Source organism: Rhinoraja longicauda, chromosome 6, assembly GCF_053455715.1.
Source record: "Rhinoraja longicauda isolate Sanriku21f chromosome 6, sRhiLon1.1, whole genome shotgun sequence".
Taxonomy (NCBI): Eukaryota; Metazoa; Chordata; class Chondrichthyes; order Rajiformes; family Arhynchobatidae; genus Rhinoraja; species Rhinoraja longicauda.
In genome coordinates, this window is record NC_135958.1 from 14,011,034 (window position 1) to 14,026,480 (window position 15,447).

The 15,447-nt window shown below is 42.2% G+C and overlaps 1 protein-coding gene across 2 annotated transcripts in view; it reads right to left on the reverse strand.

Annotated features, from left to right (window-relative positions):
- Window positions 1-3,021: 3,021 nt before the first annotated feature.
- The window catches only part of mbtps1 (membrane-bound transcription factor peptidase, site 1), an 86,067-nt gene continuing 73,641 nt past the window's right edge, over window positions 3,022-15,447 (reverse strand). For both annotated transcript variants that reach the window (XM_078400491.1, XM_078400490.1), the window contains exons 19-23: window positions 11,916-12,056; window positions 10,630-10,761; window positions 9,781-9,907; window positions 6,273-6,403; window positions 3,022-3,911 (exon numbers count right to left, since the gene is read on the reverse strand). In XM_078400491.1, the coding sequence (XP_078256617.1) occupies window positions 3,718-3,911; window positions 6,273-6,403; window positions 9,781-9,907; window positions 10,630-10,761; window positions 11,916-12,056 (725 nt within the window). In that variant the 3' untranslated portion in view covers window positions 3,022-3,717. The remainder of the gene's footprint in view (window positions 3,912-6,272; window positions 6,404-9,780; window positions 9,908-10,629; window positions 10,762-11,915; window positions 12,057-15,447) is intronic.

Consider the following 15,447-nt stretch of genomic DNA (forward strand, 5'->3'; position numbering starts at 1 on the left):
CTGAGTTACTCCAGCATTTTGTGCCTATCCGGTTTAAACCAATATCTGCAGTTTCTTCTTACACAAATCAGGAAACTTCCTGGGAAGAGTGTAGCAAATCTTCAAAATGTATGTGAATTTCACCCTGCAGTAAACACAGATTTAGATCCTTACTTTGCCTGTACCCCTTTTCACTGTGAGCCTTTTTGCAGTCAGCTTTTGCCTTTCAGCTATGGACCAAGCAGTTAACCAAGCCCACCCTGCTCTGTGAAACAAGCCAAAATGTAGAAACAAAGAACTACAGATGCCGGTTTATACCAAAGATCAACACAATGTGCTGGAGTAACAGCAGGTCATGCACATCACTGGAGAGCGTGAGTAGGTGATATTTCGGGTCAGAATCCACTCTCTCTGTGAAATCCATGTTTGAAAATAAGATTTGTAGTAAGGTGGAAGCACAAAACTATTCAGACCTGCCTTCACCTCACCCCATCCAATGGTCTTACACCACTCATACACATGGCCACAGGATACTCTACAAAGTAAAACAAAAAGCATTTAGGCCAACATTTAAATTCTTCAAAGGTTAAACACAACTTCTCATCAAAGTCAGTTAGAGATTGTCTAACATTCAGATATATTTGGGTATCTGGGATTCTACCAAACACAATCACATTGCAAACTTCTGAAACGTGTCATTATTATGTTGGCCATGTGGTGGTGCCAGAGAGCCAAAGTAGGCATCACCCTGACCTCACCACTCTGGTGTAAGGTCAACTCCAGTTAGTAGTAGACACAAAATGCTGAAGTAACTCAGCGGGACAGGCAACATCTCTGGAGAGAAGGAATGGGTGACCTTTCGGGTCGAGACCCTTCTTCGGTTAGTGGATCCTTTTTAAAATACAGCATGATTTTCACATGATTTCCACATGATGTGGACAGGGGCATATACTATTGTATGGCAGCAGGACTTCTGCCACTTTTAGTTTCATTTAGTTTAGAGATACTGCTTGAAAACTCTCCCTTCGGCACACCAAGCCCAGACCAACCACTGATCACCCATCACTCCACTGATCACTCATTTAGAAGAATGAGGGGGGGACGACCTCATTGAAACATACAGAATAGTGAAAGGCTTGGATAGAGTGGCTGTGGAGAGGATGGTTCCACTAGTGGGAGAGTCTAGGCCTTGATTAGTACAGGTGTCAGAGGTTATGGGGAGAAGGCAGGAGAATGGGGTTAGGAGGGAGAGATAGAGGAGAGGAGCCATGATTGAAAGGCAGAGTTGCCTACTTCTATCACTTATGACCTTATTTACACTAGTTCTGCTATGCCACTTTCGCGTCAACTCCTTACACACAGGATGGAGGCCAATTAACCTACCAAGCCGCATGTCTTTGGGATGTGGGAGGAAACCAGAGTGCCCAGAGAAAACCGACGTGGTCACAGGAGGACGTGCAAATCACACAGGCGGTACCCGAGGTCAGGATCAAACCCAGGTATTTGGCACTATAAAGCAGCAGCTCTACCAGCTGTGCCAATGTGCTGTCATTTATTTTCACCAGTCATTTTCAGAAACAATGCCACTTGGAAACCTGATCCATGAAAGGGGGCAGACATTGGAAAAAAAAATGAGCAGTCAGTTCATAAGATATAGAACAAATTGAAGAAAATACATGGGCAGCATAATATTTTCCTGGTCCACCCACATTGATGCCACACCCAAGCACACCAGTGCCTCAACTTCCTCAGAAGATCAAGTGCTCTTACCAAATTTCTACCGCTACACGTAGAAAGCATCTTATTGGAATACATCACAACTTGGTTAGGCAATTGGTCTGCCCAAGACCAGAAGAAATTGCAGAGATGCGAATGCAGCCCAGTCCATCTTACAAATGAGCCTCCCACATGTCACCTCCATCTACACTGCATGCTATCTCCAGGAAGGAGCCAATATAATCAAGGACAACTTACACCCGGGTCATTCCCTTTCCTCCTCTCCTACGTGTGCTGAAGATACCATTGTACTACCAGATTCAGAAATAGCTTCTTCCTGTTAACATACTACTGATTGGGCATTTCATAAGCAAAGGACGTCGTTATGATTTCCCAGTCCTACCCTTTGCAGCCCTTGCAATTGTTAATTTGCACTTTTCTTTGCAGCTGTAACACTAACACGATATTCTGCACTCTGGTTATTTTTCTCCCTTCACTACCTGTTGTACTTGTGTATGGATTGATTTTGAGTTTTGGTTAGAGATACAGCATTGAAACAGGCCCTTCGGTCCAGAGTTCACGCTGACTAGCGGGTGGCGCCAGCAATGGCTGCCTTGCCAATGTCTGTCCTTTCCTACTTTGTTGCATTTTTGTATGTGTTAATGTATGTTTTAGTGTTCTTTAGCTTGTTTTATGTGGGGGGTGGGCTGGTTTGTGGGAAACTTTTTAAAATCTCTTACCTCGCCTGAGATGCGATTTTTTTCCATATCGTATCCCCTCCACACTGCGGCCTAACATCATGGAGCTTTGAAAATTGGAGCACCCCGGGGAAAACCCATGCGGTCACAGTGAGAACGTACAAACTCCACACAGACAACACCCATAGTCAGGATTGAACATACTACCAGAATAACTCAACATACTGTGCAAGAGAATGATTCAAAGTCCCAATCATTATGGTCGACGCAAAGTGTCTCTTGTCCAGATTAGGAGAATCGAGAACCAGAGGAAATAGGTTTAAGGTGAGGTGGGAGGGGAGATTTAATGGTAACCTGAAGGGTAACTTTTTCACACAAAGCATGGTGGGTGTATGGAACGAGTTGCCGGAGGAGATAGTTGAGGCAAGTACTATCGCAACATTTAAGAAACATTTCGACAGGCACATGGATAGGACCGGCTTAGAGGGATATGGGACAAACGCGGGCAGGTGGGACTAGTGTAGATGGGACACGTTGGTCAGCATGGGCAAGTTGGGCCTATTTCCACACCGTATGACTCTATGACATTATGTTAACGCTATTTAGGGAGTGCAGGGACGCTCGTCAAGGTGCACTCTACTTGGAAATATTTGAAATTATACAAATAGATATGACCAAGAACATAATTAACTTGCCAGACAGTGTATACTTGCAGATAGTGTAAATTTATTCACCGACAATGGTGAAAATAGATTGTAAACTGCCATTTTAAATATTTACAGAAAGACATGGTAGTTCCATTTTATAAAAATAAGTCAATGCAAGCACAGAGCCCCTTGGTAGAGTTTCCTCAATCCATCATTCCTGCCTTCTGCCACTGTACACAATATCCAAAAATCAGTAATTAATTCTTAAATCTGGCAAGGTTGCATATTCGTGTTACAAAATACATTTTACATCAATAAATGTCCTTGTAACAAAACAATTGTTTGACATGATGACAAAATAAAACCAAGAACTGAAGAGGGAGATCCCAATGTCCGTACTGGTCAATCTGTTTACAATTCTGCGGTTAGAGAAATATAAATATAGAGCAACCTAAACACAATGTCTTTGGTAGTTATGGTTGCTTGTAAAAAGGTCTTCTCAACTTGATAAAATTACATTATCTCAGTGTTAAAAAGGTCAACAAACCAATCAAGCTTTCGTAGTGTTGTTGTTTTAAACAAAGCCCTGTGCTCATCGGGAACTGCTGAGAGCAGAATTCTCAGTTCACTGGGTGGATGGTGATTAGGTAGATCTGGGTGGATCGTTCCCTGTCCAATTACACAGAAGGCGTTTTTGACGGGTGCACCTGCTGAAGCAGTAGAGGACGTTTGACCCGTGGTTTCCGTCTCTTTGGCTTGCTCTTTGACTTTATTTGAACCACAAAGAATGCCAGTACCACCATGGCACCAAGGAAAGCAAAGACCGGAATCGTCTGCCCGACATCCTGGTTATATCGGCCAGGCATTATACCTTTAAAAAAAATTAAAAAAATTACTTAAATACAAATGCACTCAACTTTGATAATTGAGATAAAATAAAGAAACCACCTCCAAATTTGGACTGCTGATTACTGAATTAATCCACAGAAGTAGCTAAGCTTTTTGTTGAATTTTGTTGGTTAACAAAAAAAAACCAAAAAGTTGTTGCTTTTTGAAGCAATTCCTACTTGTGCAGTTTCACCAAGGTATTAAACTTCAAACATTTTTGTGCAATGCCATATCTTTGTAGGTTATATGTAAGAATTTGATCTAAATGCGTGTCACAGTTTATTATTGTAATTTCATCCCAGCATCTACCCTCTGAAGCACGTTACGTGTGTTGTATTTTTCAGTGCAAACGCCTCTCATTTTTTTTAATACGAGACGTACAAGACGTAATACGAGCTTAACTTCTCCTCATACATCAATCATACCTCGTACATCAGTGGAATCAATCCAGTGAATTTTTGTGGTGCTCCCACTCCTTCAAGTATATCCTTCCTTAGTTTGGGATTCAAGATGCATCTCATCTGAAGCTATATAATTGAATCAATTTTTCTCTACATTTACACTCAAATTCTCTTGCAATAAAAGCAAACATACATCTCTCTTGCTGTTAGCTTGTCGAAGCTGTACATTAACAATCCGTGATTAATGGATAAACGTACTTGCATCGCTCGGAACACTTTAATCTGTTACGAATTTCTACCCAAGAGAATGACTGTATATTTTTTCCACATTATACTCAATTTGCCAAGTTCTTTAGATTTTTTAGAGATACAGCGCAGAAACAGGCCCTTCGGCCCACCGGGTCCGTGCCGGCCAGCGATCCCCGCACACGAACACTATCCTACACCCACTAGGGACAATTTTTACATTTGCCCAGCCAATTAACCTACATACCTGTACGTCTTTGGAGTGTGGGAGGAAACCGAAGATCTCGGAGAAAACCCACGCAGGTCACGGGGAGAACGTACAAACTCCGTACAGACGGCGCCCGTAGTCAGGATTGAACCCGAGTTTCCGGCGCTGCATTCGCTGCAAGGCAGCAACTCTACCGCTGCGCCACCGTGCTGCCCCCATCTTGCACATTTACCCAGTACCTTGAATCTTTCTGCATCCTCCTCACAGTGCACACTACTATCCTGCATTATTGATACAGATTTAGAAGAGCTGGGCTCACAGCTTTTGGATTAGCATGGACCACAGCTCCAGTCCCTGCAGCAAGCCATTTAGCGTGGCTTCGCAACCCAAAAATTACTCCACTTATTACCTCCCAGGCTGTTGCAATCTTCATCCTTCCCTCCGCCCACCCTTCCTCGCCTGTATCTCCCTATCACTAGCTAGCTCTTTCCCATCTTCTCTCCCCCAACTCCTTTACTAGCTATTTTCATGCTACTCTCATTCCCGATGGTCTCATTCAGCTGTACAATTCCCTCTACAGACGACGCCTGATCCGCTGAGTTCCTTTAGCGTTTCACAGTTGTGCTCAAAATGTCCTTTTATTCTGCCTGTTTTCCACCTAATAACTAATTCTCAAAGCCATACCATTATATTATGCCCATTACTTACTCTAATTTTGTTTAATAATCTCTTACATAGCCTTACACTGAAAGCTTTCCAACAGTCTAAATATACAAGTCAGCTGGTTTGTCCTAATCTAATCTTCTCAATCTCAAAAAATCCCAAAAGATTTGACAAGTGACTTTCTAAATCAATGACTACCTTGTCCAATTGTGTTATTTACCTAGTGCCCGTTACTACTTCCTTATTCCAGCATTTCCTCTACTCTGGTACTTTTGCCACATTGCTCAACAGAGTCCATTTCTCTAAAGGACACCGTGGTATTCTCAATAATACATTGTGTATCACTTTCCAAATGTTCTGCATTTACTGCAGGTTTTACACCACTCTGGAAATTATTATTCCAATAACTAATTCATGATTAAGATAACACTCCTTCTAAAGCAACCTAATGGTAAAATGGAACAAATTTAGACTGCACTTTTTCTTTTGAAGATTTGTATCAGTATTTCACTCATTCAGTTTCTTTCATCCTCCATTAAGCATGCCACCACATAGAACTCCCAGAAATCAGTCATCAGGAATAAAGGTCTCCTATTCTGGATGTTGAACATTTAATTCAGTGATCGTAACCAAAAGCATGCAGCTAGGATTTCATATTTCATACTACAGCATGCTCGGCAATGATCTGGCCTGGGAGACGTCATCAACACAAATGGTCCTGCTTCATGCTTGTACCAATTCACACAATGACAAGTCACTAACACAGAGTTTCAGAGTCCCGAGTTCAACAGGTCTCCAGAACTAACACTGCAGCTGCTGCACTTACCTCCAGGAATGTCCCAGGCCCCACTTTCACCTGGTGATAAAGGTCGCACTTGGGGACGGTTTTGTTTAAAATTCGGCAGGTCCACTTTGTCTAAGTCAATAGACAATAATTTCTGATGCTTCCAAAGGTTACTGAGAAAGGAACACAACATAAACCATGTTTATATGCGGCAAAGGCTAAATACACTTACTTCTCTATTTTAAGCAATATTTATAATTTGCAAACTGCTGGTCAAAAATCAGTCTTAGATTGCACAAAAGGAACACAAAAATTCAAAACATAAAACTGCTGCTTACTGAAATGATTTAAGACTGCACCCAAAGAGCTCTCTAAAAAATATATACTTATTTTTGAGGAGTGGACCAAAGTCTGCACCATACTGGGTATTAAGGAACTCATTGGCAGAAATTACATTTGAAACCTGCAACTTGAATTTTTAAGTCATGATAAAATATAGTTTGTTTTCCAGTGCTGATTTCTCATTACATACTTCTGCACTAAATTCTAAATCTGTACTCAATGGTAATTTGAAGATTAAAAACTAAGCCAGCTACCATTTCAACTGCCACAACCTGGTAAACCAGAGTTCAGTTGGGAAATGGAACATGCATACATTGCCAGATGATGGCATCAGGAATTGTCCCCCTATTATATCTGCCATCATTATCTGCTCCAAAGCAACAAATGTTCTTTTTTTTAAAAAAAAAGACACCGTCACTAAGATGCAAAGAACAAAATTTTTAATCCAAAATGTATTGACTCTCACTGATTGCACAAGATGAATAATTGACCAGAAGTTAATATTTTGTATCGACATTGCACAGTGGAAAGTCTGATTTGTCCCTGAGATTGTGAAAGAAGTTTATTTGCAATCTCTTAGAACAAATGTGAAACAGAACTCAAGGCAGAAAAGAGAATTAGTGTTATCTGTTCAGAATAAGGGCTGGAAACAAATGGGAACTATTATTGGGATAATTTATCATGTTTTTGTTTACATTTGGAAATACTGATCTGGATATAAAAAATGATACTACCACAATTCTAGTTATCTTTACAGTTTTAAAACCAGATTCTGATGACTGACATTTCATTTACTAACCAATAGCCAGAGAGCTATTTCAAATAGCTTCCTCATCTACTCAAGTTCATCTATGGGATTCCTCCTATTTTCCCATCAACACGTCAGGAAACAACATCTAGAAGAATGGTTGCCTGCAGTACCCATCTTGACTAGTTTTAAGGCTGCTTGTCACATACAGTATTAGGGCAAAAGTTTCCTTTTAGAAAATAGTGGGACCCAAAACCATCGTACTTTGTCCTCATCATGAACTATTTCCAAACTATCAATTCCACCTCTAAGTGGTAACTCAAATTGACTTGCAATCTTGAGATTACATCAAGCTCAAGATGAGTACTGGAACAGCATGTGCATTGTTGCAAAGATGTCCATAATTTGATCCCCTCACTACCTCAACCCATCTGCGTCTGTAAGCCCTTAGACAATGCGTTTGTTTTCACCTTGAGATTTCATGACAGACCTCCCTCATTTTGGCCCTTTGTAAATTTGGTTCACCAAAACTTTGTAGCTTAGTGTCCTGTCTGTTGCCTGTATTTAACATATTCCCAATTGCACATTCACCCACATTGGATCCAAGTTATGCAATGCCTTACTCCTGGAACTTTCATCCTTGTTTTTAAATGACTCATGGCTTTATCTCTCAATCTTCAATCCTCTAGCAAATCATCTCAAGATTCTGCATTCTTCCAAATTAAAAACACGGAGTGACCCAGTTATCACTAATAACTTCGTCACTCCATATTCTCTTTCTCCTCCTTAAACCTACCTCTTTGCCCAATCTAGGCTCTGACAAGATTCAGCATGTCCATGAGGATTCATTTGAACTTCTATAGATGTGCTATAACAATTATTCTGATTGGATGCATCTTAGCCTAGTACTGCAACAGCTCTGCTCTTGACTGCCTGATCCTACAAAGAGCAGCGACCATAGCCCAGTCCAACACAGACTTGTTATATCCTTCCATTCAGTCCATCTTCACAGCGTGTTGTGCCAGGAAGGCTGAAAGTATCCTACCTCTCTGGACATTCCCCTTCCTCTTTCTACCTTCAGTGAGAAGATACAGATGCTTGAAAGATCAAACATCTAGATTCAAGAACAGATTCTTCCTCACTGCCCTCAGACTCCTAAACCAATCACCTCTTTCACTCCCCCTTCCTAGAGGTGCGTGCTGCCACATTCTCCTATTCTTAATTTTACTTAATTCATTACTGCATTATTAATATTTTTTTGCACTATTTTGGTTGAACTGCAATCTTGCACCATTATGCTATTTGACATTGTCGATGCATTTATCATTGCTGCACGCACTTTGTACTTTTCGCCTTCATGTGAACAAGGAATTTCATTGTGTCCTAATGTAAATGACAATAAACTGATCTGAATCTACATCACTTTAGACACATAAACACACTATGGCGGCGCTGCCATAGCAGCTGCGGCTTACCTGCGGTCCATTTGTCTTTGTGTTTTTGTTGGTTTTTTGTCTTAATTGTAGTTGTGATGTCGTGTTTTTGTGTTTGTGTACTGTGTGTGTATGTGGGGGGGAGGGGGGGGACTGTAAAATTGTAAATATGTGTCCCTTCCGAACGGAGATCCGACCTTTGTTTTCTGGGTGTTGTCTCCGTTCCTGCTGCGGCCTACCATCGGCCCAACTCCTGGAGCTGGCGGCCTCCAGGGCTCCGGTTCGCACAGACCACGGATCGGACTTACCATCAGCGGAGCCGGCCGTCTTCGGAGGCTGCGGGAGCGGCTGCGACTCGCCTTAGGCTCGGGCTGCGTGGATGCCGACATCGGGAGCTCCGGCAGCGGCAGCGTGTTCGCCCGCCCCGGATCGCGGGGCTTGGGCCGCGGACATTTCACCGTCCGGCGCGGCCTAAAATATGCCGCGGGATATTTCTCTGCTGGGCGGGGGCTTCAATGTCGGGAGCCACGACCGCCCCGACCGCCCCGACGTGCAGCAACAGCGGCAGCAGCAGCGTGTTCGCCCGCCCCGGATCGGACTTATCATCGGCGGAGCCGGCCTTCTTCGGAGGCTGCGGGAGCGGCTGCGACTCGCCTTAGGCTCGGGCCGCTGCGGACCGTCCGGCGCGGCCTCCAACCACAACAACCTGACCGCGGGAGAAGACGGCAGGAGAAGGGAAAGACATTGTGGCCTTCCATCACAGTGAGGAGAGGACTAGAGGAGACTCAATGTGATGGATGTTTTTTTGATGGATGTTTCTTTTTTTGTGTGTTTTGGGGTTGTGTAATTTTAATGCCTATTTAATGCTTTTATTGTTGGACTGTGGGTGACTGAATTTCGTCCAATATTGGATGACAAATAAAGCTATCTTGAATCTTGAATCTAAAGTTTTGTGAAATCATTTCAGAATATGTGCACAACATGGTTTGTGTCCATTTATCTGTTTATATCTGTGTCACACACTTACCTTGGAGCAGTTTCATTTAGAGGTTGAGGTTTGGCCCACGATAAATGAGGACATGCTGGCAGAGGACGTGGCTTGGGGTCTGCAAGATGTGGTTCGAGAACCTTGGAAAATCGATACAAGTGATTGCCTGAAAGTTTAAACGGGCAAAAGTCACAATCAAATACAGCACAAACTTCAGCAAAAAGATACTAAGGAATTCATTTAAATTTTTTTTTTTTAATAATTTTTTTAAAATCGCAATTATCCCAGAGAAGTGTTTTTTCTTGTGTCAAATAACAGAGAAGTTTTCCTTCTAATTTTCTGTAGGGCTCAATATCAAATTTACTCCTGAAGCAGCAGAGGGAGATGGACTGTCGAACATCTCAGGTATAATTTTAGAAGCAAACCATGGTACAAAATCTAGACACAAGGACTTGCAGATGCAGGTTCTCAAAAACGGCACAAATGTGCTGGAGTAACACAGCGGGTCAGACAGCATTGCTTATGTCCCAAAATGGAACAATGAAATTCTTACTTGCAGCAGCACAACAGATATGTAAATGCAGTACTCAACCCCTTCCAGATTGTATAACTCACCTACACATTATGGGTGATTGACAATGGCCAATGGAACTACCAACCCACACTACTTGGAAGAACCCCATGTATTTGCATGCAAAGCAGGCAAACTCTGCACAGACAGCAAAGGTCAAGATCAAAGCCAAGTAACTGAAGTAGCAAAGTAGCTGCTCTACTAGCTGTGCATTGTGCTATTGTCAAATAATTCCACACAGAACAATGAAAAACATTTAAAAACAGGACATCTCGCTTGTTCCATTATTTGAGTTATCACTTTACAAATAGCTTTACCTTCCATGCGTTCAGGCAGTGGATGATCTACTCCAGAAGGAGGTTGCTGCCTATTTTCAGAGTGACTTAGGCTTGGGGGCATTACTCCATACGAGGTATAATGAAGGAGGGCATCAAGTAACCAGAAGCAATCTGCAAATGAAGGACAAACTTACAGTTAGTCTTTCAAAGTGAAATAATCCAAAATCTCATCCAAGTCACAAAAAGCTGCATTAAATTCATTAAGTATACAAAAACACCCCATCATTTCCTACAGACAGCAAAATCCCCTTTTATAAACAACATACCCAAAATATTCACAGGGCATGCGAACCCAAATATTGGGAGGTGGACTGTTAGAAGGGAATTTTGTGTTTAACCTGCACCCTGAATCTGGCTTCACATGTGGCCGAGCTGCCCTCTTAATTATGGCTCAGATAGGAAGCGGCACAAAGAACATTTTGTGTAGGAGAGAACGACAGATGCTGTTTTACACCAAATACTGACACAAAATGTTAGAGTAACTCAGGGGTCAGGCAGCATCTCTGGAGAGAAGGAATGGGTGACGTTTCGGGGGAGGCCCTTCAGACCGTAGAGCAAGGGTGAGTTTCTTAATCAAGATTTATTCAAGGCTTTAAACACCAAATTAATTTCCACCTACCTCGATTCCATCCTATCCCCCCTGGTCAAATCCCTCTCCACCCATGTCCAAGACACCTCACATGCACTCCGTCTCCTCAATAACTTCCAGTTTCCAGGCCCCCACTCCCTCATCCTTACCATGGATGTCCAGTCACTCAACACTTCCATCCCCCACAAGGATGGTCTTGAAGCCCTCTGTTTCTTCCTCAACTGTAGAATCAGCCAATCCCCATCTACTAACACTCTCCTCCGCCTAGCAGAGCTGGTTCTTACCCTCAACAACTTCTCCTTTGACTCCTCCCACTTCGTCCAAACCCGAGGCGTAGCTATGGGCACTCTCATGGGCCCTAGCTACGCCTGCCTCTTTGTCGGGTACGTCGAACAATCCCTGTTCCAGACATACACTGGCCCCATCCCTGAACTGTACCCCCGCTACATTGACGACTGCATTGGTGCTACCTCCTGAACCCATGCAGAACTCACTGTCTTCATACATTTCACCACTAACTACACTACATGGCTTCCCATTCTTGAGATACCATTTCAAGAGCATGTACACATTTCCATTTTTGGCAGGAATAGTGAAAGTGCATCTGAATATTACAGATGTCTTCAAAGCTTCTAGCGATACATTCACAAAAGTAAAACATAAACCAACTTCTTACCTTTCTGCCTGTGACTATCATCAAGGCAATTGGAATCTCCATATAAGACGATCCTTCCCCCACCATCTGATGGAGTCTGGTACAACCCAAGAATAGGGACATTTTTAACCACAAGTGTTTCTTGTTTTAAGATTTCGAGTCCTGCAAGACACAATGGCAAGATTAAGATTCACTGACTTGAAAAGAACCACGTGTTTTGAAATGAACTTGAACACTCAACTAAATGAAAAAATCTTAATTAATAACAATAGTGCAAAGTTGTATCTTGCCGAGAAATCAAAACAAATGTTTCAGAATTGTTTAATTCAGGTCATTATGGTAATATTCTCTTCACTGGCAAGTTACTGACTAAGGTCTCCTTTATGCATTTACACTGGCAGATACAAGTGATAAATGCTAGAAATAAAGTTTATTTGTAACTGATGTCTTATCCCTTATGTCTTGCTACAAACAGTTCCAATATCAATCATTACTTTAAACAGGCCTTCTGTTTAAACTACTTTCACACCCGTCTATCTAAAAAAGATCTTTTGTAGTTCGAGCAAAAGACATTTCATGCATATTCTGCTGCACAAATTGAGCAATTAGTAATGCATGTTTGACAACACATCTTCGACATTTTAAACAGAACAGACAGGGTATTCATGCAAAATGAACGGTTGCAACATACAAAAATGACACAGAGCCATTCAGTACAATGATGACCATTCCATTATCACAATTCCATAGTTCTGTTCTACAGTCCTTGATGCTGTATACAACCAGAATTGGCTGACACAGCTTTTAGTGGAAAATTACAGATGTTCACCACTTTATCAGTCCCAAATGTCTTATCTTGTTTCCCCAAGATGATTACCTGTGATTTTAGAACCTACAAACCAGTTGATATATCCCTCCAATATTCAGCCTGTTCAGTTTAGAGATACAGTGCAGAAACAGATCCTTCAGTTCATGCCAACCAGTGATCCCTGCACACTTGCACAATCCTACACACACTCGGAACAATTTACAATTATACCAAGCCAATTAATCTACAAACCTGTGCGTCTTTGGAGTTTTCCGGGAGGAAACCGGAAAATACCCACGCAGGTCATGGGGAGAACATACAAACTACGTACAGAGAAGCACCCGTAGTCAGGATCGAACCCAGGTTTCTGGCATTGCAAGACAGCAACTCGACTGCTGTGCCACCGTGCCGCCCTGTGCAATGTCAGAATACTCTACTTTTCAATGAGATTTCCCCACATTCTTCTAAACTCTACTGTAAGTAGATCTAGTCTCTTCTCTAACCAAGACCTTTGTTACATTTCCTCTACATCCTTTTTGAAGATAAGTCCAAAACCTAACACAATTATACCAGGCCTTGCTGAGGGACAAATCTTTGCTCTTGAACTCAAAGTTTCGTGCTGAAGGCCAGGATATTTGCTTTTTTAGTGCCTGGTGTGTAAGCATTTTCCAGTCTGTCGTCATTAAAATGATACAATTCCCCAGTTTTTCCTGTTGAAGACGTTAAATTCACTTTCATGCACGTTATACCATGCACACATTTGTCCATTCAATCAACCCAGCCAAATTATCTCTGCATCCACTGTACAAACTCACATGTCATGCTATAGGCATGCCAAATTCCCCCATCCAGATCATTGATAGTGTGAATAGATGGGGGAGGGAGGCCCAAGCTGATCCTTGCAGTATCCCACAAATCACTGCCTGCCACCAAAATAAATACATTTAGTTCCCATTTCTGGCCTATCAGTCAATTCTCAATCCATGCCACTATATTACCTCCTGTTCACCATTTAGATCCTCAAAAGGAAGAAGATTGGACTTTATTGCCTTCAATCACAGAGAAATGTGGGGAATCTGTTGTGGTGGTTGTTTATGTTAACTTTTATGTAGCTGTGTGTCTTGTTGATTTTTTTTTCCGTACGGCTATATGATAATTCGCATATCACTGTAACTTAATTGGTACATGTGACAATGCTTTGAAAAAGCTTCAATAGGTTAGTCAAAAACAATTTTGCTTCTACACGTCCATCAGACTTTGTCTAATTCTATTGATATTTTCCAACTGTCCTTGTATCAATCTTAGTTATAGACTCCTGTGTTTTCCCCGATTACATTGGTCTGTTGATTCCAGTTTTTCTGTTTTTAAATAGTGGGGAGGGGGGGGGGGGGAAGGTACAAATATTGAATCTTTGAACAGAGGACCAATTCACTTACAACGGAAGTCATACAATGCCAAGTCTTACTGTTGGTTTATTTTGAAAGTGTTTCTTCAGTACCGACCTGCTTTCTACATTTCCTAGCAGAGTTTAAGCAGACCAAGTTACTGGTGCCCTTTGGGCATTTCAAATTAATCCGACTTTTGTTAAATTAAATGTCAGAACATCCAGAGTAGGACTTAATCAAATGCCAATAACCGTGGCACGATATCAGCTCCGCAGATTGTGCTATTAAATATTTCACTTAAGTCACAGCTCAGTAACAAATTAAGAACAGCTTAATTATTCATGCCAATCAAATTCCTTTGCAACAAGTCTATTGCAATGTTTTTGATTTGTTCTGCCCTGGGAAGCAAAATATTTCACTCTTGATTACAAACTTCAGTTCATCTGAACACACGAATCAGAATCCACTCAGTTTCCCAACTGCTGCTTCAAAATGATCGAGACATTCGTTGCCTTGTGCTTAACGATACGATAAAACTTTATTCATCCCCGGAGGGAAATTGGTCTGCCAAAAGTCACAACAAGGTACACGAAAACTTGAAATTAAAAGTGAAAACAAAAAGAAAAAGACAAGCGACTGTTGGCTGGCTGCCGTGTGCACAATAGATGGGGGAGGGAGTGGGGGGACCGCCCTGAGGGGCGTAACCAGAACGAATGAACAAACAATCAAAGGCTTATCCCCTGGGCAGAGGATTCTAAAACTAGAGTCCCCCCCCCCCCCCCCCCCACTGGATCCCCCTTTGTTTTCCCACTGCCCCTCAGGGCGGTCCCCCCCACGCCAGGTCCCCATTGTCTTCTCCTCTCCCCTCACACTCATCGACCGCTGATCGCGAGGCCCTACCGCCGCCGATGATCCTGAACTTATTACTTCAAAACAAGTTAGAAATTATGCCGTACCCTTCTTATACTGCTGCTGGAAACGATCTGTACCATCGTCATCCAGGAGCGACTTTGCAACCACTGATAAATTGTCATGCTCAAATGCACCATTTCTGCTCTTCTCTGCACTGCCATTCTTAACCCCTTTCAAAAAGCCTATTATCACCCAGTCTCGGATGTGCGTTGGACTTTTCCTCACTCCCGATTAATATAATTCTGTAAATTTTACAGGACCACTAAAAGTTCAGCAAGACCACTGCGTCAAGTTGTGCAACTGCAAATAATGCCATCTCACCCGTGCTATTTTCTGCATTGGTCTTTCATTTTTCATTTGGGTAGAAACTGTTCACAGTAAAATCCTCCCCCAAACAGCCAACATAACTAAGTTCAACGCAACTAAGGTTATTAGAGACACAGGATTG